Source organism: Protobothrops mucrosquamatus, unplaced genomic scaffold (genome assembly GCF_001527695.2).
Source record: "Protobothrops mucrosquamatus isolate PMUCROS unplaced genomic scaffold, P.Mucros_1.0 scaffold1406, whole genome shotgun sequence".
Classification (NCBI taxonomy): Eukaryota; Metazoa; Chordata; class Lepidosauria; order Squamata; family Viperidae; genus Protobothrops; species Protobothrops mucrosquamatus.
This window is the reverse complement of record NW_015387591.1, coordinates 40,482-65,587: the sequence shown is the minus strand read 5'-3', so window position 1 is coordinate 65,587 and position 25,106 is coordinate 40,482. Positions and strand designations below refer to the sequence as shown.

The 25,106-nt window shown below is 39.9% G+C and overlaps 1 protein-coding gene across 1 annotated transcript in view; it reads left to right on the top strand.

Moving 5' to 3' along the window:
* GGA3 (golgi associated, gamma adaptin ear containing, ARF binding protein 3) overlaps positions 1-23,287 on the top strand; it is a 29,144-nt gene extending 5,857 nt beyond the window's left edge. The window contains exons 2-17 of the mRNA XM_015821828.2: positions 2,853-2,937; positions 4,723-4,798; positions 6,108-6,206; positions 6,901-7,024; positions 7,630-7,733; positions 9,191-9,271; positions 10,394-10,531; positions 10,695-10,776; positions 12,657-12,773; positions 13,940-14,233; positions 16,780-16,847; positions 17,487-17,803; positions 19,375-19,601; positions 20,762-20,931; positions 21,746-21,856; positions 22,869-23,287. Of these exons, the coding sequence (XP_015677314.1) occupies positions 2,853-2,937; positions 4,723-4,798; positions 6,108-6,206; positions 6,901-7,024; positions 7,630-7,733; positions 9,191-9,271; positions 10,394-10,531; positions 10,695-10,776; positions 12,657-12,773; positions 13,940-14,233; positions 16,780-16,847; positions 17,487-17,803; positions 19,375-19,601; positions 20,762-20,931; positions 21,746-21,856; positions 22,869-22,979 (2,204 nt within the window). The 3' untranslated portion in view covers positions 22,980-23,287. The remainder of the gene's footprint in view (positions 1-2,852; positions 2,938-4,722; positions 4,799-6,107; positions 6,207-6,900; positions 7,025-7,629; positions 7,734-9,190; positions 9,272-10,393; positions 10,532-10,694; positions 10,777-12,656; positions 12,774-13,939; positions 14,234-16,779; positions 16,848-17,486; positions 17,804-19,374; positions 19,602-20,761; positions 20,932-21,745; positions 21,857-22,868) is intronic.
* The last annotated feature ends 1,819 nt before the right edge of the window (positions 23,288-25,106 follow it).

Here is a 25,106-nt window from a genome sequence, read left to right as displayed (position 1 = left end):
ATCACATCCTGCAGACTTGATACAGTCCGTCTCTGTTCTGCATTCATGGTCTTATTTTCAGTGCCAATTCTCTTTCAAAACCAGTTATTTAGAATTGGTTTCTTTTTTGTTGGGGGTTTTCTGCATTTGAACATGAAATGTCAATTATATTTTGAGTTTAGGACTGGCTACTGCTCAGTCATCTTTTTGTAATTTAGGAGGGCACCATTTAATCACAAATATCTGCATTATCATTTACTTGCTCATAATATTAAATATTTCTTGTTTAGATTCTTAGTTACCCACAGCAGCATAGGGTTTGTGATGATAACATTATGACTTTTCCCTTTTTTTGGTACATAATGGACTTTTATGTCCTATGAGTACTCAAGGTTTATAGGGCAAGTGGATATTGTCTGATGGATAGCATTCAGGATGGGAAAAAAAGGCAAATACTACTAGTAGATAAGGTTTCTGCAAGCCAAGGCTACACTCTTATGATACAAGGACCTTGGAGTGTTCCAAGACATCCCTCCTGACTGGAATCTTTTTAAAGACAACATGGAGATTTTCTGGATTTTAGCAAATCTCACCAGAGATTGATTACACTTGCTGCCAAAGTCATTGGATATGTTTTGTCCCCGATGGGCCCTGAAGCTACATAGCTTCAGATGTTTTCCAAGCCTCTTTTTAAATCCACATGTCACAGAGATTTCTTGAGCATATGTGCCCGATTGGATGATGATAAAAAAGATGTTAAGCAATAAGCATATGATTCTGCAGTGGCATGTCTAACTTGTGCCTGTTCAGTCAGCCCGGCTTCCATTTAAGCAGACAGCTGATTACCTTAATCCAGGGCTTTTTCATTTGTATATTTTTTACAAAATGCCACAATTGATTGACTCAATGCCAGTATGATATTAGCATAACATGACTTAAAAAATGGTCATCCAGTCACCATTAACTTTGTTTATTATTTTCAGGTAAAATATCCTGTCTGTATTGGTGTTGCCTCTCATCCCACTTTTTATTATACTACACACTAGGAGCCCCTAATTTTTGAGGGTCAATGGTCACTTATACAATTCTGAAGGTGTGTTGTATGCGTTCTCTCAAAATTGATCCTACCATGGCAGTTCTATCAAAATCCTGGGCTATGTTTGGTAAAAGTGCTTCTGGAGGTTTGATTGGAGTAATTGAAAATTAAGGATATGCTTAAGGCTAGTGCTTTGCTTTACAACAGATTGTCATTCATTTTTTAAAAATTAAAATTACCGAGGAAAAAAAATGAGGTGGGGCAGAGAGGCTGGTTGTCTCCAGGAAACATTTTAATAGGCATATTGGTGCACCTCCAAATGCCAGCCATGACAATAAAAATCCTCCTGGAAGCACCTGGTGTTATTTTTTTTCTTCTTCCTGTACATGGATATAGCTCTCCTTTTAAAAAAATATCTCAGACATCTTCCAACCAGCTTTCTGTATCTCAGAGAAAGATGTTTTGAAAAATGATTTCTTGCTAATATTTTTTGTAGGGGTGTGTGTGTGTGTGTGTTGTGGCAAATACTGTTGAATATTGGTGTGTAAAGCATTGAAAGGAAAGCACTTCAAAATACATGGAAGTAAATGTGAAGCACTTCATTTTCAAATGTTTGAAGCAGTGGTATCGTCTGTAGGCCTTGCATCACTGCTTTGGATGCTGCTCTGGCAGCCTCCTCGTGCATGTTGATGCCCAACCGGTTTGCTTTGGTGGGAAGAAAATGAAGCAATCAGTTGCACATTCACAGGTGTTTGGAAAATGGGGAACAGCTTCTAAATCAGCCACGTGAGCTGATTCAGGCAGCTGATTCGCTATTTCCCTTTATTTGTTACTAGCTGTACCCAGTACCTGTACTGTGGCTCAGTCTGGTTAAATGGAAAAGAAAGAAAAGAGAAAGCGCACGTTTCTAATATGTTTAATTTCACAATGCTTGTGGGTATACAATATTTTTTGTTGTTCCATTGTCTGTGCATCCATTCCAACGCAATGTCACACGAAATAATTAAATCAAAATGAAAATAAATCGAAATCTATGAAAATTCAATTTAACAATGCAATCGGAAACATTGAAATGGAATGGTAAAATTGGAAATTTGGAAATCGTAAATGGATCGTAAACCGGAAACATTGAAATGGAATGGTAAAATTGTAGTGTGTGTTGCTTTTACGTCCAACAGATGGCGCTGTTTTTCAAAAAAGCATGTTTTTACCTGTCACAGGTGTGACATCTACAGTATATAATATAGGTATATAAAAACACGCGCGTATTCAAATGCAACGTTGTGTCAAAATTTCAAAGCAATCGGTGAAGAACTTTCGGAGATTTAAGATTTTGAACAAACGAACATTTACAGTTTTATTTATATAGATATTTATGTCCTGCCTTTCCTCTAGAACACGGGGGTCAAACTCGCCGCATCACGTGACGTGTCATGACATATCACAACTTTTTTTGCATTGCCGGAACTGGGGTGGTAGGGCCTCCGTATGATGCAACTGGCTTACGGGCCGCCAGTTTGACGCCCCTGCTCTAGAATCTGAAGTGGCTATGCGTAGCATCCTTTTCTAGTTTTTCTCTGTAACAGTCTTCTGTGATTGATAGTTTGGACTAAAAGACAGGCTCAGGGTCACCTGGTAAGTTTTCATGAGCTAATATCCCTGGCTCTTAATCATGACTACACTATATGAAGTGTTTTTGTTTTTCCCAAGGCCTTTCCGAAAGAGAAAGAGAGATAAGTATACTAGCATATTACTCACCAACTGTTTCAAGTCAGAAGGAAGTTTGAGATTTTTTTTTTTTAAATCCATTAACACCTTTGCTTTTTCTTTTTACCAGACAAAGCCACCAACCCCTTGAATAGACAGGAAGACTGGGAGTATATTATTGGCTTCTGTGATCAGATCAACAAAGAACTTGAAGGGTTTGTATCTAAAACTATCCACATTGCATCATAAAGTTTTATTGAAGAAGGGATTTTTTTTTTTTTTTTTTAGAAAGCTACAGGATTTGATCCTTAGTTTAATACAGTTCATGTGATGGATCAAACCCCATCACATAAACTGTATTCAGTTGATGTTACATGTAATACTTGATTTTGATGAGATATTAGTACAGGTAGTCAGCGACTTACAATCATTAGTTTAGCAACCATTCAAAGTTACAACAGTACTGAAAAAAGTGACTTATGACCAGTCCTTGTACTTAAAACTGTCGCAGCACCCCATGGTCACGTGATCAGAATTTGGACACTTGGCAACTGGCATGCATTTATGATGGTTGCAATGTCCTGTGATGATCATTTGTGACTTTCCCACTGGGCTTCTGACAAGCAAAGTCAGTAGGGGAAGCTGGATTCGCTTAACGACACTTGATTCAAAAAAACCCTGCAGTGATTTGCTTAACAACCGTGGCAAAAGACATGAAATCGGGCACGACTCCTTTAACAACCACTTTGCCTAGCAATGGAAATCCCAGTCCAAATTGTGGTTGTAAGTTGAGGACCCACCTGTACTTTGCACTCTCAAACATGAAAACTGTGCAGGAAATATGTCAAAGCACTCCATGAATATGGCTAGGGGTTGGTTTAAAATCCAGGGATAACATTTTATTTCATTTCTGATTCTGATACCTTTTGCAATATGAGGGATGTTAGTTGCTCTTTTCGAGTGTTTCATCCTCAAAATACTGCAGTGATTCTAAATGTTAGTAGGCATGTGGGATTTAAATGTTTCTTCTTCTTGTACCATATCCGTTATCGGAGGTTGGCGATCATGTTGGCGACCCTGTTTTTATCAGCAGCCGCACGAAAAAGTGCTGCTGAGTTTTGTCCAAACCAGTCCCTTAGATTTTGAAGCCACGATGTTCTTCTTCTGCCTGGACCTCGTTTGCCTTCAATCTTTCCCTGGAGGATTAAATGGAGTATGCCGTGTTTTTCTGGGTATCGCATCACATGTCCGAAATATTCTAATTTTCATTTTTTAATTGTTTTGATGATTTTCCTTGGCTTTCCCAGGCGGCTTTATCACCTCCTCATTTCTGATCTTGTCAACCCAGCTTATACGTAACAGCCGCCTATAAATCCACATATATTTTTTTCTAGGGGAAAAATATCTCAAAGATGCTTTTTCACGAGGCTGAAAGAGATTCTTGGATAAGAAGGGAAACGTCTTCCAAGAAAAACAAGAAAGTCCAGTTGCCTCATGAAAAAGCATCTTTGGGATAACCATGACCTGAATGACTGAGAATCTCCATAGACATTTAGGGGAAACGAGGATAATGAATTGTAGCATTTGGAGTTATTGAAAAATGGTATCCTTCCGTTATGAGAAAATGAAGGGCATTAAAACTGCTTTCTCCAATCCTTAACAGTATAACAAAATTGACAGAAGTGAAGGGGGTTTGAATACTTCCCGAATGCACTTTATAACAATAGTATTTGAAAATGAGATTGCTGCAGTTTGCAGGGGCAGCTATGAAAATGAAACATTTTCTATTGTTCGTATTTCCCAAACCTTAGTGTGAATAAACAGAAGTATCTGAAATAATCACAGATTGTTTCTCCTGTTTAGTCTTAGCACTCTCTCTCCTCTCCTGTCTTAATTTTTTTTTTTTTTAGGGACAAAGAACAATGGTCTCCTATCTTTTTGTGTAGGTGGTCAGGTATGTTTGGGGAATGCTATTTAAATAAGTAACCTATTTATTTCAGTCCACAGATTGCTGTTAGATTGCTGGCTCATAAAATCCAGTCACCACAGGAATGGGAGGCAGTCCAGGCCTTGACAGTAGGTCTTCTTTACCTCTCTTGTGAAATTCTGGATTTGCACACAGATTAATATCTTTATGAAGTAGAATTTTCAATGGTGCTACAAAGAGTTATTTAGATTAAGGAACATTGTTCTCATGTGATCATTAGCCTCTTCTGTGGCAAACTGTGGATTATTTTTCTTATTTTATTTCCCCCTAGCTCTTTAACTATGGAACAGAGACCTGAATACTGGCTTCACATATGGGAAAATGTATAGACTATGTTTGCCTTAACATCTGGCTTACAAAATGTTTTGTACTCTTTATGATTTTGAAGCAAAATATAAGAATATAACAATTGTGGTTAGGTCTAAAGTAACTGGTGTTGTTGGCATTAGCTAGGAAAGGACATTAATGCCTCAACAACTTTCTGTTAAGTCTTAGGGGCTGATACGAATGCAGTCCTCTTTCTTAAATGCATAACTTGGAAGGTCAGAAGTCAGTTCTTTCAGATATAAAATGCATGTTTCCCTGAGGTATAATGCACTAAAATGGTTTAATAATGTCTAACTGGTACCTTCATTTCATTTTGCTGAATTATGTGACTTATGGGCTTAACATAACGTGCTTAGCTAGGCCAGTGAAGATATATCATTGTGCCATAGTAATATCAAAAAGTCGTCTTCTGACCCAGTAAATTAACTCTAAACAGGTTAATTTATCTCCAGTGAAAGGATAGTTCGAATTCTTTAGAATTAGATTATCCATCTAGATTTTTTTATATTACTCGATCCATGTTGTTATTAACTCTTTTAGTGTCCACATGAAGACAAAATCATAGAGGATTCCTTGTAAAAAGGGGGTTTCTCTGGGAACTTTCATCTTTGATTCTTGTAGATCCATACACAGTTCTTATGACCGTACTGAGTCAGAGGGAAGTGGAAAAGGAAAAGAGAAAGGTGGGCATGAATATGGTCTAATTTCAAAATGTCAGTTCACACTGCCTTCCCTGCAAGCTGTTGCTTGAAGGAAGGAAGTCAGTGTGAGACAATGGTGGGGAAAGCTATTGATTTATTTAAAGCTATTAGCAAGGGGAATATATTTCCATGCACACTGTCTTTGGTCCTCTCCACAAGGAAATCCCCAACAGATTATTTCTGAAGGAATAGGGAATGTTTCAAAAGAAAACATCCACTTTTGCCTTACATGAAACCCTGATGGTATAAATACTATTTGGTGATTTCACAGGCAATCTCTGACTTATTTGAGGCAAGTTGGAGGACTTCTTTCAGATAGACCCACCCTAATTTTTTATACTTATCTCAAGTTTGTTTGCTTGACTTGTAGGTACTGGAAGCTTGTATGAAGAATTGTGGGCACAGATTTCATAATGAAGTAGGGAAGTTTCGTTTTTTAAATGAGCTAATAAAAGTTGTATCTCCCAAGGTTAGTATTAGTTCTATTTTCTTCGTTTATATCTGTATGTGGATTGTTCATACCCCCAAACGTAATTTTTTCAGGCACATCCTTCAAAGATAAATCAAGCTGTGAATATTTGAATTGCAGCTACACTTAAAAAGTGCTTCACCCTATTTGCACAGTTTTTAGTATATAGTGCACAACTTGCTAGGCCGAGGAATAATGCAGAGATAGGAATCATTCAAGGAGGATATGTGCAATTCGTATAATTAAAGAATTTTACATTGCAGTTCTATGTGTTTTAACCTGGGATTAAGTTCCATTTAATTTAGTGATGCTTATTTCTGAATGGACATGCCCAGGATTGCCTTGATGAGGTTCAGATACTGATGACACATTGAATCTTTTGATGGTGCATTAAAATGTGTGCACGGGGACACACACACACACACACACACACACACACACACACACACACACACACACACACTGTTCTCACTTCATAGAAGAAATTTGGAAATTTGTTTTGGCCAAATAGTTGTCAAAGCAAATATATGGTTTCTTGATGTACAAGTCCGTTTCTTAATCTACTGCATCTGAAATCAGCAAAAAAATCATTTGTAATATAGTTGACCTTAGAAATATCTTATGGTTCAAAAATTATTATTTTATTTGAGGGCAGAAAAACTGAAACATTTTACCTTCTTGGGCATTCTTGCAGTACCTGGGAGACAGAGTGTCAGAAAAGGTCAAAACCAAAATAATTGAGCTGCTGTACAGCTGGACAGTTGCTTTGCCAGATGAGTCCAAAATCAAAGATGCCTACCACATGTTGAAAAGACAAGGTAGAGAATTGTTTCCTGTACTGCCTTTTTTTTTGTAGAATTTTGTAATAATGTAATAATGGGAGTATACAATTATACGTTATATAGTTTAGGAATTTTATTCCTATGTTATAGAATAGTACATAAAATCTTCCCTCCACAAAATGCTATGGAGTTCTCAATGCTGTCATGATGGGAGTTCTGGATATGTTCACAGCCAATCCACACACTGAATACTAATTACATATTTGCCATTTAGATGTAAAGCTTCTTTGGAGTTTTAAATCAGATGATATATAAAGTAACCAGGTTAGATGAAGCTTGCTTAATCTAAGTCAGCCTTCTCCAGATTACTACTCTTCAGATATGTAGATTTACAGCTCTTACGATCCCCTAGTAACATTACCTTGAGCATTATGGACAACAGTTCTAGTTGTACCAGTCAGAGGCCATGAGGTTAAAGAAGGTTGGCCTGTATCAGATTCAAATGCAACAGTCCCCCTGAAAGTGATCTGGCAACTGTTATTCAAAAGCAGGAGGTTAGCAGGAGGTGGAAAGAGAGAAGCAGACTGAAGCCTTTCAGATATTTGGGTATGACATTCCTGTTGTTTTCTGTTTGCTTTCAGGCATTGTCTTGTCTGATCCTATTATTCCTGTGGAGAAAACCCTTATTCCATCTCCACCACCTCGTCCCAAGAACCCCGTGTTTGATGATGAAGAGAAATCCAAGGTAAAGTTGAAGCCTCAGCTATAATAATGTGCAACAGGCGAGTTCCATTGAGCTGATTTTCATAGGATTGAACAGTGTTTCTCAACCGTGGCCAGTTAATGGCTGGCTGGGGAATTCTAGGAGTTGAAGCCCACACATCTTCAAGTAGCCAAGGGTGAGAAACACTGGGACAAAGAATGTAAAACTGGGATTTAGTAACTTTCCTGCTCCCTCTCCATCTGCAGTTTTAGAAATGTTCAAAAGTGGATGTTTCTTATTTCCCATGAATGTTGTAGCACAACAACTCTGATTTTTGGAAGCAGTTGCAGATACTTTTGGGTGCACTACAAAATGTCATGCTTCTTGATCTTACTTGTTCTGAGCATAGGAACATTAAGGGTTGCATTTTTAAGTGCAAAGAAAACCCACTCGGGTGACGTGTTCACAAATTCTGACCTGTAATGTGATATGAATCTTACTTTTGTTCTGAACAAGGTAGTACTGTTTTCCCTATTTGTGGATAATTTCCCTATTTCTTTGTGGGTGAAGAAAATGTTTCACTTTGGTCATCCTCTGAATTTAGGGCTGAATTGAATGGCTTAGGTTGTTTGGCATTATAGTAATTCACATCTTACAGTTAATGTATTATGAATATGATTTGTTTTTCTTTTGAGGAAGGAAAATGTGGAAGTGGCTGAGACGAGTCATTAAAAGATCACCCACTCATCTTACTGTAGTCTATTTAATACATTAGCAATAGCACTTAGACTTATATACCGCTTCACAGTGCTTTTTAACCCTCTCTAAGCAGTTTACAGAGTCAGCATATTGCCCCCAACAAACTGGGTCCTCATTTTACTGACCTCATTTTACCGAAGGATGGAAGGCTAAGTCAACCTTGAGCCGGTCAGAATAGAACTCCTGGAGTGACCACTGAGTTAGCCTGCAGTTCTGGATTCTAACCACTGCACCACCACAGCTCTTGTTTTTTAGATTTTTTTTTAATTAATAATATTGTCAAAGTTGACTACAATCAGACAGCCCAATAAAATATGTGGGATTCAAAACTTAGAATCATTGAAAGCTACAAGCATCTTCCTCCTGTTAGCAAAATCTTGCCTTCATTTACTTGTTATAGTTTCAGGCCTCTAGACCTAACATTCTCCAGAAAGTATGGCAACCCAGAAGAGACTTTGCCAGCTGCAGGGCTGACACTGGAGACTTGGTTGTTCTTTTTGTTAGTGAGGCTTAGATACATTCCAACAAGATCAATGGGTTTTGCTGTTGTGTTTATAAGCCGCATCTCACCCCAAATGGCATTCCAGAGGGTTGAGATCAGAATGCCAAAAGTTAGAATTTGATGCTTCAAATATGCATCAGGAATAAGATTTTTAGGGTTCCTTCAATTGAATTTTTGCAACAGCAGGAAAAAAAAAACGAGTCAGTGATTTTATTTATTTATTTTTCCCTTTTTGCAGCTTTTAGCTAAACTGTTGAAAAGCAAAAACCCAGATGATTTACAAGAAGCAAACAAGCTTATTAAATCTATGGTGAAAGAGGTGAGACTGAGCACTTAATAATACTGTAGAGGTGATGATTGCTTGGAATTTGTTTTATAAATTCAAATATTTTAGAATCTTTTTAACCCAGGCCATTAGTTATCAGAAAATTAAATGTGCTGACCTTCTAGTAATAAGATTTTAGTTTTCCTTATGACCAAATTCTTATCTCTTGAGTGAAATTATATCAGGAGGTTGTGTAACAAATCAGACAAGATAGTCAAGGATTTGTAGCTCCACTCAGCCTCCCAACTCTTAAATTAGAGAGTCAATAGATTCTATTATCTTCAGTTTACTGGCTCATTTGTTTACTAATGTCTGCATCATATGACAGAGAGCCAGTTTGGCATAGTGATTAAGGTGTAGGCTAGGAGATGAAAGTTCTAGTTCTGCACAAAACCAGCTGACTGACCACAAGCCAGTCACTCTCAACTCCAGGAAGGAATCAAACTACTTCCAAAAATCTTGCTAAAGAAACTGATATCTAATCTAGGCAATCACCAGGAGTTATCAGTGGCAACCCCTCCCCCACCACCATGTAACAAGATAGCTGTGCTTCCATCAGTTGAATCAATGATTTATGCCATTATTCCATAACTTGATACCCTGCAGATATGTTGGACTACAACACTCATTCCCAGCTAGCATGGAATTTTCCTTGCCAAAATATCTCTTCCCCCCTTCCTTTTTGCTATGACACACTCTCTTTATTAATTCCATGTAGTTTCTTGCTTTTATCCTTAGTTTTTCTCCCCTTGCATATTGTGTAGTATAGTATTTATCCTTTCCTTCTCAAATTCCTTAGCTCTGTGACAAAATTCTTACCTTAAATAACTAAAAATAATCTAGACAGATCAGTGAAAACTAAAATTTTCTGCTATTTTATATACTGGTATGAACAGAGTGATTCTTATTTTTGCGTTAAGCTTTGTTTGTCTGCATAAAATATTCCTAAAAGCTTTTTTTTAGAACCATGTCAGATAGCGGGACTTTGTAGCCAGAATTCTAAAAACAGTCATGGGAATATGTGGTTTCTTGAGCTCTTCAATCAGCCTGCCCGGAATTATAAGGTGAAATGAAAAGAATAAACTTAATTTTAGCTCTTTTGTTTCAAAATTGAAGGATGAGGCACGGATACAGAAAGTAACAAAGCGCGTGCATACTTTGGAGGAGGTGAACAACAATGTGAAATTGTTGAATGAGATGTTGGTCCACTACAGCAAAGAAGACTCTTCCGAGGCAGATAAAGAGCTCATGAAGGTTGGTGTGAATCTTTTCCTTACACAATAGTTAGTTCCTGTCATGTAAGAGAGCTGCCAGTGTCACTCAGATGACCACACTTTAATCACTCCCTGGGTAGATGTGAATATCTTTTTTTTTTTTTGCTTAATTACCTCTTTTCTCTTGTTTTTTCTGCACACAGGAGCTCTATGACAGATGTGAAACCAAGAGGCGGACATTATTCAAGCTTGCCAGTGAAACAGAAGATAATGACAGCAGTTTGGGTAACTGGGGCTGTTTCTTTGCAGGGAAAGACTGTGTTTTCCCCCATTACTGACCAAAACAGCTCCATGGTCATTGGAAAACTCCTCCTTCATTTTAAACATCTCTGGAACTTTACAAGAGATTCACATTTTGGAAGGGTCCTTACATTAAAAAACAGGAAACCTGTAGCTGCACCATCGTTGCACTTCCACACTTCCTTTAATGTAGTGAAATTGCTATGGGTAGAAGGAATGATCTCAATAATCTTAAGGAAGAGCCACAACTGAAACAGTGGTTAAAAAAAATCTTGAGTTGGGTCAGAAATGTAATTTAAGGAAGCATCTCAGACGGACCCTCCCTAGTTCTCAATAAGGACCAAGAGGAGAGGAGCATTCAGACTTGCAAGATCTGTTATTGTAACTTTATAAAAACCAGAAAGTTAGCCCTCATAACTTTGGTTTCTTTATCTCAGTGTTTCTCAACCTTGACAATTTTAAGGCATGTGGACTTCAACTCCCAGAATTCCACAGCCAGCAATGCTGGCTGTGGAATTCTGAGAGTTGAAGTCCACATGCCTTAAAATTGTCAAGATTGAGAAACACTGCTTTATCTGATCAGTATTGAAGGGATGACAGAATTATAGAATGAAAAGCTGTGAAATGGTGGGTACTCTTCTGTTACTAAGTTATGCAGGTTCTTTTACGAAAACGTTAAGGACTACGAATTGAGTGAACAAAGCTTACAACTGATAAGGAAAAAATACCTTCACTTGTTATTCACTGGTCACCGGACTCATGCATTTTATAGTCCATTTTAACCAATTTAGACTGCCTTCTATCAACCTCATTTTCCACTTGGTGAGGGGGAAACGAAAAGAGGGAGCAATATATGTTGGAAGAATTGAACAAAATGATAGTATGCCAAATGATTAGGACAAAAAAAAATCACTGATATAAATTTCATTTTGTGGATAGAAAATTTATTTCAGCATCAGCTAACTATATAAAATGTACACACATATAAAAAAGCAAATGGTAGGTGCGTATGTGTATATATGACTTCCCCATTTTTTTTTAAAAAAGTGAAGTTTATTCTAAAATAGTTTAAATGTCATGCTTAAATTATGAGTTTGCATATTGCTTGATTAAAATGGTAGTTTTTTTATACACCGTAGATGAATATAAGAAGATGGAACTAATGCTACAGGCACTAGTTATATTCAATCATACTTAGTTTCAGAAAGCTGCTGCCTTAAGTGCCTAAACCACAAGAATTAAACAGAAAAATAATATTTAAATGAAACTCAGTTGGCAGTATGGTTTTTAATACACTGGTTCTTCATAACACATTTCTGAATATTCAAAGCCTAAACTATGAAGCTAGGCAGCAGAGTATACTGTTAGAATGGCATGAATCAGATGAGCTGATTATTTATTTGTTTATGGATACATGAACCACTTCAGGCAAGTAAAGAAACAACAGTCATAGCAGTAATGTAATATAATAATATACATTCATGCAGTATTATGGGAAGAATTATGGCACCAGGAACTCTATGAGCGGTGGTGGCACAGTGGTTAGAATGCAGTACTGCAGGCTACTTCTGCTGACTTGACTGCAGTTTGGCAGTTCGATTCTCACCAGCTCAAGGTTGACTCAGCCTTCCATCTTTCCAAGGTCGGTAAAATGAGGACCCAGATTGTTGGGGGTCAATATGCTGACTCTGTGAATCTCTTAGGGCTGTAGAGCACTGTGAAGCGGTATATAAGTCTAAATGCTATTGCTGTTGCTCTGACACTTATCCCAAAGATAGGTTGATAAATGTTTCTAGACAGAGGAAGCATTCTTGAAAACTCAGTAGGCTATATCTACGCTATATCTACGCTTTTTCCCTTAACAGGAGATATTCTTCAGGCTAGTGACAACTTATCGCGAGTAATAAATTCCTACAAAAAAATTATTGAAGGTCAAGTCATCAATGGTGAAGTAGATCTTTCAGCGCTGCCTACAACAGAAGGTGAATTGTATTTCTCCGAAGATACTTAGTTTGTTTCTTTAATGATTCTGCTTCTTTCATGTAATTTTAAAATAGTATGGCATTTGGAAGGAGGTTTTCTTTTAATATCCTTAGTATAAATACACATCAGAATCAATAATACTGAAATACTGGCAAGAGAACATTTCTGGCTCCTTAAACATTATTACTTCCCATGTAATGGCTGGTCTTAAACGTGAGAACTTCAAAGGGACATTCCAGCCTTAAACACCCTGAACTACAAGCTTAGGAAGTAAATTACTTCTATCAGTAATGACCTCAATTACAGTAATAGATTATTCCCATAATAGGTTACTATTAAGGCTAATTGATGAATAATCATTATAATTATTTTAGATAATTTGACACTCAGGATTGTCAGCTTGCGGTTCCCTGGGTTTTTTTTCTCTGCTAAGCTTATTGCTTACCGACAGTCTCTCTACAACTTCCTGCAGATTTAGAATAAACACTGTTGTATTGATAAAGTTGTGAAATAGGCAGATTGCAAGCTTTGGAATTTCTTTTGGGGTTTTTTTGGAACCCAAAGGTCCCTGCAAAATAGTAATGGGTAAGGGGAACCAGATACAAAACTATGTAATCTCTGAGCTATGACTATGCTGTTGTACATAAAAAGTATGTGAAAATTATTACCATTGGATTTTGATCTGTTTTTCTCTTGCCATTATTTTGACCTATGGAAGCTTCAACCATAATAATCCATTAACCTACAAGGTACCCTAAGATGTTTTGTTATATTTGTCATATTCTGCTGGCTGTTCCGAACTTGAATATCCCTAGCCATATTGATAATCATAAGGCACATTTCTCAGTATTGCTGAACGACAAAGAATAGATGGGAGGTAGCAGAGAAAGAGCTCATTCCCAGATCAGACCAAAACATGGCAGAAGATAATGCAACTTAATGTACTCTTGGCAAGGAAGTTTGAGTTTCTTTTTGGAATTAGGGAACAAGGAAGCTCTTGTCTATTGAAGAAATGGACACGGCTGGAAATCTGCCTTGCGAGTTGACTCTTGATTTCGTTGACAACATCCACTTATTAAAGCAATACTCTTGTTGCTTAAAAATAACTACCCAGTGTTGCGTTGCATCCTTTGGCATCTTTTTCGATTCTCTCCTTTCCCTGCAGGAAGCAATTCTGCCAATAACGTTAATACCCTCATTGACTTGGAGGGACTGGAGGTTTCGAATGTGCCGTCACAAGCACCACCACCACCACCACAACTCCTTCCTTCAGCCTTGAACACAACACCAACCCTAACTCCAGCTCCGGCCCTATCAGAAATCCCCATCCTCCCACCCCCGCCTCAGGCGATTGGTCACTCCCGGACTCATTCAATTGGCCATGCTGAATCCACCCCTATTCAGTCAAGTGGTGCAGCCAATTCCCTCTCTTTGCTTGATGAGGAGCTCCTGTGTCTAGGTAAGTTGGATGTGGTTTAATGGTGTTTAACGTGGAAGAGAGTGCTAGGGAGCCATTGCTATGGATGCTTTTTCCACAATCTAGAAAATGGAAGGACTTCATTATAATCCATTACCTATTTTCTGGAGTAGATTATCTCTGAAGGCTAAGGAAGACAGCACAAGCAACATAGTAATCTGTTTTGAATACTGTCACCCTGCTGAGATAAGAAAGACTGAGAGAGATGGACTGTCATAAGCTAAATGCAAATATTACGATTCCTCTTTTCCCCACTGCTGTATCTAATTGTGTAGCGTCCATGGATAGTGTTATGTACAGTATGTGTGTATTTATTTAATGTATAGCAGTGATGGCGAACCTTTTAGAGACCAAGTGCCCAAACTGCAACCCAAAACCCACTTATGCATCGTCGGGTGCCGGGTGGGTGTGGCCGATTGGCTGGGTGTGGCCCATTGGGGTGGGCATGGCCCATTGGGTGGAGGTGGCTGCGGTGGTAATGGCAGACTGAGTGGGACTAAAAAGTTCAATCAATCAATTCCAACTTTGCAAGATCTTTTTTTTTCCCGCGAGAAGTTGAAATTGATTGATTGATTGATTGAACCTTTTTTTTTTGCACATGGCAGCGGAGGCCTAAAGTGAAAAGGTTTTATAAAACCCAGCTGAAGGCCTAGGACTGGGGTGACGGAGCGCGTGGCCACAGAGAGGGCTCTGAGTGCCGCCTCTGGCACCCGTGCCATAGGTTCGCCACCACTGACGTATAGGGTACCCATCTCATATACACCACTCTGGGCGGCTTCTAATTAAAACAATAGAAAACAATTAAAACAGCCAGAATGAAAAACAACAAAGATATCATAAAAATAGCAGTCAAGAACACTCACAGACACTCAGACTAGCCATGAAATAAAGCTCACTCATTTTATCCAACCTCTGGGCTTGAAAGCAAAGCTGGGTTAAGTTAGGATTGAGGGAGGTCTAATTTCTTGGGGGGGGGGGAGGAATGATGTTCCTGAGGACAGGCACAAAGCAGAAAAGGCTTTCCTGCTGGGTTCAGATGATGCTCTCTCACAGACAGGATCTGGAATATACCTCCCTTGCCAGATCTATCCGCATGAGTAGATTCTGCTGGGATGTCTATGGAGATTCTCAGTCATCCAGGTCATGGTTGTCCCAAAGGTGCTGCTTCAGGAGGCAACTGGACTTTCTTTGTTTTTTTTGTTTTTTTTTAAAGATGTTTCGCTTCTTTTAAGAAGCTGCTTCAGCTCTGACTGGTCATTTGCATTCTTTTAGAGAGTTGTTGAAGCCATTTGGAAGTTTACCTGTGTCCTCAGGGTCACTTGAGTAGTGCAAATGTGTGCAGAGCTTTCTTTGCTGCAGGATGTTTTCTGTCCTGTGCCCCTTCACTGTTGAAGACAGGCGCAGGCTGTTTGGGATGAGTCTGTGTTGTCTGCTTCAAGGACTCTCTCTAAAAGAATGCAAATGACCAGCTGTCTGCAAGGAATATAAATCCTTCCATTCCCCGCCATCTAGTCAGAGCCGAAGAAGCTTCTTGGATGAGAAGTGAAACATTCAAAGAAAAACAAGAAAGTCCAGTTGCCTCTTGAAAAAGCACCTTTGGGATTCCCCTGGGATCTTTTGAGAAAGCATGTGATAATATTTATTTGTTTAAATGAGCTGGGAACAATAAAGTTACTCTTACTCTCACTGTAAATTGCCCTGCTTGCTTCTGCTCCTGGTTGTTGAGTAACAAATGCAGTCTAAACCAGCGGTTCTCAACCTATGGGTCGCGACCCCATTTGGGATCGATCGACCATTTCACAGGGGTCGCCAAGCAAGGCTGTCCGCCATTTTTTTCCCCTTTTCCGGCGGGTGCCTTACCTCCCTTGAGCTGGGCCAGCTGGTGGTCGGCCTGCTCCATCTCTGCCGCTTGCCAGCTATGCCTCGACCGGCGCAGGGGGCGGAACCACGCATGCGCGGCGCTCCCAGGCAGGGAAAGTCCTCGACTTACGACCGGTTGGGTAGTCCTCGACTTACGACCGGTTTAGTCCTCGACTTACGACCGGTTTAGTCCTCGACTTACGACCGGTTGGGGGTCGCGGCATTAAAAAGGTTGAGAACCACTGGTCTAAGCAATAATAGTTGTGCAGTTAAAGAGCAGTAAAAAAAATATTAAGAAATGGCTGTATGAATTGGCCCAATGTCTATTTTTTAACAGGTTTCCAAAGAGTTGCTGAGCCAAATGTAAGAATGACATCTGTCAGGGAGAGGGTGATAATGCAATTAACCCCCCCACCCCACCCCCACCTCTGTCTCACAACACAGTACTCTTGGATACAGCCTTAGAGAGAGGGGGCTTGTTCAAGGCCCCCCACAGGATAAAATGTAGCTAAACTTGGATTTATAGTTGGGTTTCCACGACCTTAATGCAAACTATTGCATGCTGCTTCTCACGCAAACCTCGTCGGCTTACTTAGGAGTTTTTCCCTACTAAAATGCGATTTGCATTTATTGCTTCCAATTCCTAATACTTTTTTTCCTCCACTCAGGACTCAATGACCCTGCTCCAAGTGTAGTAAAAGAATCAAACGAAAACAATCAATGGAACCTGCTCCAGGTATTTGGTTTTCTGTAACTGTAGTAGATTTTAGGGCTGTGCAGCCGCTTAGATTTGGTTCCAAAGAGACACACTGAAGTGGGCAGGCAGGTAAATATAGAGTTGTTGGATACGGGATGGGCGGCAAATAAATTTCATAATAAATAAAATATAACAACTATCTGCGGTTCTTTAAAGCAACCACACCTTTTCCCGAGGTGGTGTGACTATAAAGAGTTGCAGATGGATGGCATCTTTGTTCCTTCTGGTGCCCAGAGGCACATTTTGGAATTAAATCCGAAATGGTGCATAATTTTCTCTGTTTATACTTATACTTTTAGGAAGGTATGAAGAATAAATCTGTCCTGAATTGAATTGCTCTTTATTTGTCTGGCTTATTCCATTGTTAGGGATGCAGTAGTAAAGAGCATCCTATTTTCTGTAGGATACACAGACCAGATCTGTTTTCTATACTGATTTCCGTAATGAGCCAAGCCATTTGAAATGAAGAAGTGCCTTTTTAAAACCTGTTAGTGCCCTTGACCCCTTCATCTCATCCTTTATAGAGGAATATGCCCTGCCTGACGAAGGCCATTCTAGAGTGTGATAACAGAAGAGAGGTAAAACATTGCAGTGGTACATCTCTTTCCTGTATTGCAGAATGAGCCAGTAGATCTGGACTTCTTGAATCCAAAGCCAGTTTCTGTTCCTTGCAACTCAGCAGTGAACCCGCTTCTTTCATCTGTGTCACAGCCAGGATGTGGAGCATCAGTACCTCTTCCTTCTACCTTCACAGCCCCTCAGCCTGTTTCCAGTGTCTCTGCTCCTACCTCAACCTCTTTCATCTTCTCTACTGGACCTCCACTTGGCCCTTTAAGTACAATGCCTGTAGCTTCAGGCTACTTTGGCTCAGCCGTGGGAACAAGTGGATTGCACAAGATAGATCCATTAAATCATCTTCTAGAGGAAAACAAAGGGTAAGGAATATTTTGGTCTGTTCTCTCTGCTTGATAATGGCTCTTCGTCTCTTTTAAATTAAAAATGGGGGAATGAGGGCATTTCCTTTAAATAATGTCGTTTTCAGCATTTGGGACTATTTTACTAAGTGGGTCCTTAAAATAAGCCTTGGGGCTTGGCCCATAATTACAGGTGCGGATAGTCTTTATAACCACTGTTGGAACCAGAATTTTCATTGTTGAATTGGTGCAGTCAAAAGTGAGTTATCACATGCCTGGATTCAATTTTGCAACCATTTTTACCATGGTCGTTAAGCAGATCACATAATGGTTAAGTGATTTTTTTTTTTGGTTGGAAGTCAGCTGACAAGGTTGCAAATTGTGAACATGTGACCACACCAGGTTGTGACTGGTTATAAATGTGAGCTGATTGCCAAGCTCCCAAACTGCATAAGTTGAGGACTGCCTGTGTTACTTGCTTAACATCCACTCAAATCAGTGATTGTTTGAAGTTACAAGGGTGCTGAATGAGAGGGACTCATAATAGGTCTTCATAGTTGCAGCTGATCATGCGAGTATGGTTGAAACTTTTAGAAACTGGCTTCCAGTTACAACATTATAATGGTCATGTGATCACTATCTGCGACCTTTACTGCCAACTTCTGACAAAGAAAGTCATTGGGGAAGCTAGCAGGAAGTTGCAAATGGTGACTGCAGCACGTCCCACGGCTCTAGTACGTCGTTGACCCTAACAGTCTTGACAACATACAGTCACATCAGGGTACTATAACATGGAATACTGGCGAAGCAAATCGTAACCTCAAGGACCAGGGTTTATGGTAGTCATTCGTTCGTGATGGACATTAATACTTTGGGTGTTTGTCTACAAATAGATGTTACCTAGAGACCCACCGAATTATGCAAACTCAAAAAAACATACTATGCAGTAGTGATTATACTGCAGAAATAGAGGCATAGAACCTGGCAAACAAATCATGGAATGAGCACACAACATGTCTAGACAAAAATCAACCCTTTTGCTATTTCACAGCACGTACTTGGGTAAAACGGTAATTATTTAACAACATATCAAACCAGCCCAGGTAAATTAATATTGAAACCAAATTTCAGAACAAGACAAAATCTTGATTCTATAAGTGGAATCCAACATACAATATAGATGTCTGCCTTTATTCTAGTGCTGTGATTTTTTTACTCTTCCTGTTGCTGTGGTTCATCACCTGTGCTACTAGAAAGATTGTGGGTGTCAATTGTCCATCTTCTCCACCAACTAAGAATGTATTTCACTGAGCACCACTGATGGACATATAACACAGCAATCATGAACAGCATTTTATCTTCAAAGGGCCATTTTCTGTTACAGGAATTGGTAGTAACCATAAGCATTTCCAATGATTTGTCCCCCATTAAACAATATATGGACCCAGGGTGACAATAGATGTTCTGTTTTAAATTTAGACTCAAGCTGCCTTGAGTCCAGTTTGGTGGCCTTATACTTGAAATAAATCAGTGTTAACTGTTAGCCTGTGGGTTAATTTGGTTATCTGGAATTCTTCTGTACTCTCTTTCAGGTCTTCAGCTCCAGTAGCTGTAACGGCCTCTACAATCCCTGCTGCTACTTCTGCACCTCTGACATCTGCTACAGGATTGTCACTTGCTGGTCCAGGAGGCCCTCCTGTTCCATATCCAGGAAGTCCCATCTTCCAATCAGCCCTGTTCCAGCAACAAGGAAGTCCCTTGAAAGGACCTGAGATCTCCTTGGCCAATGTCCATGTTCCATTGGAATCAATTAAGCCTAGTATGGGTCATTGCTGGCCAGTATCTGTTTAATGGTGAAGTAAAGGATGCATATTTTTATTCTCAGAAAAAAATAACATAGTTGTTCACACACACCCTTTCTGTCTGGGTAAATGTATCCTTCATTCCATGTAGGGAATGCGTGGATTTTTTTTTTAACCTGATGTATCCTTTTAGTTTCCAAAAACATAAGCCTCTTATCATGGGAGCACATGCTGTAAATAATCCTGTACGTACTCTCATGCCTCCTTATTGCAGTTTGATACTAAATGTCCATTTTACAGGGTTTTTTAAAAAATATTTTGTTGGAACAAATGGAAGCAAAAGAAATGCATAGTAAAGTGATGCTATTTTTGAGGTAGTTCTATCCATTTAGAGAAATATTTAGGGAAATTTAGAAAAAGAAGTGTTGTCCAGCTAACTTTTTTGCAACTGTTATCCTTAAATTTGTAATCAGTGACAGCTGTTGTTTATTGAGGATGGTGGGGTGGAGACATGGGAAGAGTAACTGGCCAGTGACAAATTAGCTGCTGAATTTGCTTTTGTGGCAGCCTCTTTTCTCCTGTAGTGACACTAAGGACTCTTTAGCATGACATTCTGAGTCCTTGAATCTTAACACTCAACTGAAGAATTATCGCTTGCCTTTATACAAAAGGCTTAATGCTTTCTCTGTTAGGCAGACTATGCTACCTCTCCATCACTTGTGTCATCCTATAAGTAGACCTTATTTTCAGGGTTTAAAGATAGTGGCACTAGGGACTCAGGTTCAAATCATGTGCAGCTACATGACATGTCCCACCCCACCCACAACACTGAACTGCATGCCTCTAAAGTCATATTTTGAGCTGTTGATGCCTATTCTTGGTTTAGGCCCCTAGCATTCAGGCTGATGGCTGCTGCTGTGTTGGACTCTCGGATAAAATAGGAATAGCACTTAGACTTATATACTGCTTCATAGTGCTTTACAGCACTCTCATGAGTGGTTTATAGAGTCAGCCTATTGCCCCCAACAACATTAGAACGGGCTACGGATTGCAAGTTTGAAAGCTAGATTGCAATTTCTGTTATGACACCGTCGCCATGTCAAAGCCCATAGTGCTTATTCTGTTGATGGCATGTTGCTCTTCTACCCTGAAAATAAATACTTCCTTCGCCTTGCAGGCAGCGTTCTTCCCATGACTGCTTACGACAAGAACGGTCTGCGTATTCTGCTGCACTTTGCAAAGGAGTGCCCTCCTGGGCGTCCTGACGTGTTGGTGGTGGTGGTATCGATGTTGAATACAGCACCTCTTCCCATCAAGAATATTGTGTTACAAGCTGCGGTGCCAAAGGTAAGGGATAGAGAGGATACGCTCCCACAGAGTGGGTCTCCTCAGGATGCCGTCAGCCAGACAGTGCCGGCTGGCGACCTCCAGGGGGAGGGCCTTCTCGGTGGGAGCCCCCACCCTCTGGAACGAACTACCCCCAGAGATCCGGGTGATCCCGGATCTCCCCTCCTTCCGCCGCGCCCTAAAGACATGGCTCTTCCAACAAGCGGGATTGGCCTAGGGAATTTTTAGTGGGTTTTTAAGAGAAATTTTAATTATATAGGCCATAGCTAATATTTCTTTTTAATTTGGTTTTAAATTAGGTATTTATTGTAGTATCTGTTTTATAAGGCTGTTAGCCGCCCTGAGTCCGGGAAGAAGGGCGGGATATAAATCGAATAAATAAATAAATAAAATAAACAATGGCCAAGAACCAACCAGAGAAGAATGTAGGATTCTTGTATTGGTGTAGGCAGAAGCTTAGGACTTTTCATCAAGGAATCCCTATGGGCCACAGGGCTAAATCGAAGATGGCTACTCCTAAGGAGAAGCAGGAGTCTTTGTGTTACTGTTTGCAGGATTCTTGTTCCCGGTTACTGCCTTGAAATGTCTTTGGATAATGTTGAATTCCACTGAATCTCTGGGGATTTCCTCAGCCGATTCTAAATTAATTTTATGAAGGCAGTTACACTAGACAGCTATGTGAGCGCTTTGATCTTCTCTTGGAAAATATTCCCATTTTTCTAAATATGCTTATAATCAAATGTGCTATCTAGCAACATTTCTACCGAAGCAGGCATTGCCTTAACTTTTGTTTCTGATTTTTTTCCCCTTACAGTCCATGAAAGTAAAGCTGCAGCCACCTTCAGGGACAGAGTTAGTGCCGTTCAGTCCCATCAAGCCACCCGCTGCTATTACCCAGGTTATGCTGCTTGCAAATCCTAGAAAGGTGGGAAGTCTTGTGTTCTAGACCCTCCTCCTCCTCCTCTTCTTAAAGATATAGTCATTTTCCTTATACTGGGTCATTATTTTTTTTGTATGTCTCATCGCTGTTTTCTTGGACTGATGTTATGTGTAGCAAAAATACTTCGATACTTTTCAAGGTTGGGATAAAAATAAAAAATAGAGCATGAAGTATTATTAAATTCTGCTAGGGCTTTTTTTCTTTCCCCTATGCTTCACTAAGACAACTTTGAGCAAATCTGAAATTAGGGGGGGGTGTTAACCTCTCCCATTTTCTGTAGCATCCCTGGAACTGCTAATGTCACAATAACTATGTTAGGCTGAAAGAGGGGGGGTTGGTTTTTTCATTTTTTTTAAGGGTGGGACTATAAACAAGGCCTCTAGCCTTTACATTTCCTCCAAAGAGGCCAAAATCATTTTACCTGTTTTTGCTGTCCAAATGGTAGAATTTTCATCCGTACAACTATGGATCTTTCTGGGGGGGATTTAAAAGTAAGGACATTATCCCACCAAAAACCAGTCCTTTTGTCCGAGAATCAAACACAATTGAGTGGAAGAAAAAAAAATCCCAGGGTACTAGGGCAGGGGGGGCCCAACCTTTCAGAGTTGGCGGCTCTGGGGGTGGTGGAGGTGCCTTTACGCATGCAAGCACACATGAACAGGGCCGCACATGCATGAACATGACTGTGATTGCACATGTGATGCAAACGGTGATGCTAGTGCCCACGCAATGTCGCGATGCTAGCGCAGTGGGGATGTTGCGTTTGCAGCAATGATAGTACCTGTGTGACACTGCAACACTAGCGCGAGTAGGGGGTTGCGAGTGCACACATGCCAGCCACTCACGCGGCCCAGTGGCGAACAGCCCATGGCCCGGTAGTGGGCTGCAGACCATAGGTTGGTGACCCCTGTACTAGGGTACTCTCATTTAAGTGCACCTGCTCTTTTACTCTGTATTGTGACTGGCTACTACATTTGGTTTTCCTTTTTCGTTGCAGGAGAAAGTGAGGCTGAGGTATCGACTGACTTTCACATTGGGAGACACGCCCAGCACTGAAGTGGGGGAAGTAGATCAGTTTCCTCCAGTTGATAATTGGGGAAAGCTATGACCCAGAGCTATTTCACGGGGACTGGAATGAATGCAATATGACAAAGGCAGCGGCGGTATCAGTTAGTGATATTTAGCTTTGTTTACATGTCCCGTCCACTCCACTTGTAGCCGTAGTCCAGAATATTTTCTGCACTCTGGGACAATAGTCTGAACGCGTTAAATGCCAAGTGTAAACTTACGTGAACAGTCAGGAACAGAGACCTGGCTGGTTTCTTTACCTTGGCCAATCCAATTCTATCTTCCACTTCATTAAAACTTGAAATATAAATGTTCTGGAGAGTTTGATAAGCAAAAATTAAATACACCGGAACACTCTTTCAGTTAGGCTAGAGGTCTACCAAGGGCTATGATGCCTTTGTAAGTTCTTTTGGGGTAGAGTCCTAATGACCTTCCTGCACCTGATTCTTTTTACCTCTTTGGGATCAGAATTAGGATAACCCATAGGCTTGCTGAGCAATAAGATACCCTTCAAGAAATGGAGGTTTTTTTGCCATGATCAAGCACTCCATTTACAGAATATCTGTTCCAAGAGCCAGCAGAGCCCATTCAGATATTTTACACTTGCCACTTGAGAACATCAACACACAGCTTTCAAGTTGCTGCCTTCTAATTTTATACTTGCAGCCGACTTGCTCGTATGCTTTCCCAGTAGCTGCTGAGTTTTGTATGCACAGCTCTACGTCCTCTGCGTTACATAATTGTCTCAATACAATAAAGATCCACATACAGTGTATACACGACTCAAGTGGGAAGCATGGAGTGAGGGAAATACAAATAATATTGAGAAGGAGCATCCATTCAGGTGCAGTTGTTCATTGTGGGCTCAAAGGAGGAAGTGATGCAGCGAAGGATCTGAGGCTTCTCCTGAAGGCACTAACTAAGGCATACTTAGTTAAAAATATATGTATATTAAGCTATAGGAATGTACCAGATCTGCAGACCAGGGAAAAGAGGAGCCATGGCTATGCATGTTGCAGGGATGATACACTCCAGTTTTATTCTTTTTAGATAATAGGTGGGTAAGTGCAATTGTCCATAGGAAGAGAGATCTTTTTATGTTGAGACAGGCAGGCTTTTTTAAACAGTGACAGACACATTACGGTTCAAAAGCCATAAAGGATCACTGCTTTTGAGTAATTACTTTCCCATGTGTTAACACAGTTTTGGTTTAACTGTGTGCTCATCTGGAACAAATCATTTTGTTCCCTAGTGAACAGAAGGCCTTGAAAATCTACTCCATGCTACACTATATAACTGAGGACTGTTTTGCGTGGGAGTTTAACATTTTGCAACTTTTTGGTATTAAAAGAGACTGTGGGACGATCAGACCTCCGTTACAGTGGCTGTGATTTCTTTGCATTTGTATCTTCTGTAGACAAGATACAGTAAACAGTCACAACAGAAAGAACCTCATTGGCTTTTGAAGGGATCCAATTTCAACTCTGATTAGTCAAACTAGTGATATCAGGGCTGCATTAATTATGTAAAGCTGATGGGAACCCAGCAGTATTTTTTTGATCTCTTGATCTCGTCCTCTCTAATATTATAGTCTCCCTCTTATCAGCATTTTACTTAAGCTTCTAAGTCTGCCCCAGTGCCATACTTATTTGTACAGAGCAGATTTCACTGTTAAGGGATGATCTGCAAATCACTCCGATTGAGGAAACCACACAAAAAAAGCACAAGGGCTTTCTGCCAAATTGCTTTCACGCTATCAGCCACTCTGTCCGTGCTGTATAATCCAACAGAAAGATCTCATAGTCTCACTGTGTGGAAATGTGCTACAAGCTTTAGAAATTATTTATGAATGTTACCTGTTCACAGGCTGAAGTTGCAGCTTTCTGTCAAACACTCAAGACTGTAAATATATCTCAGAAGCATTTGTTAGTCTGCACGCTCAATAAAAATACTTTCTCTACTCTGCTTTAGCTACCTTGCAGCCGCTTCATACTAAAATGTATTTTTGTCTGAAAATTATTGGAACTAACAGTCTGTCCTACATGTTTCTTTGCAGTAGCTGTGATGTAAACAGAAAGCTCTACGGCTAAATGTCAACTAGTCAACAAGTATCTTTTGATTTCTTTTTAAACTCTTGAGTAAGGAGAATTCAAGATTTATTGCAAGG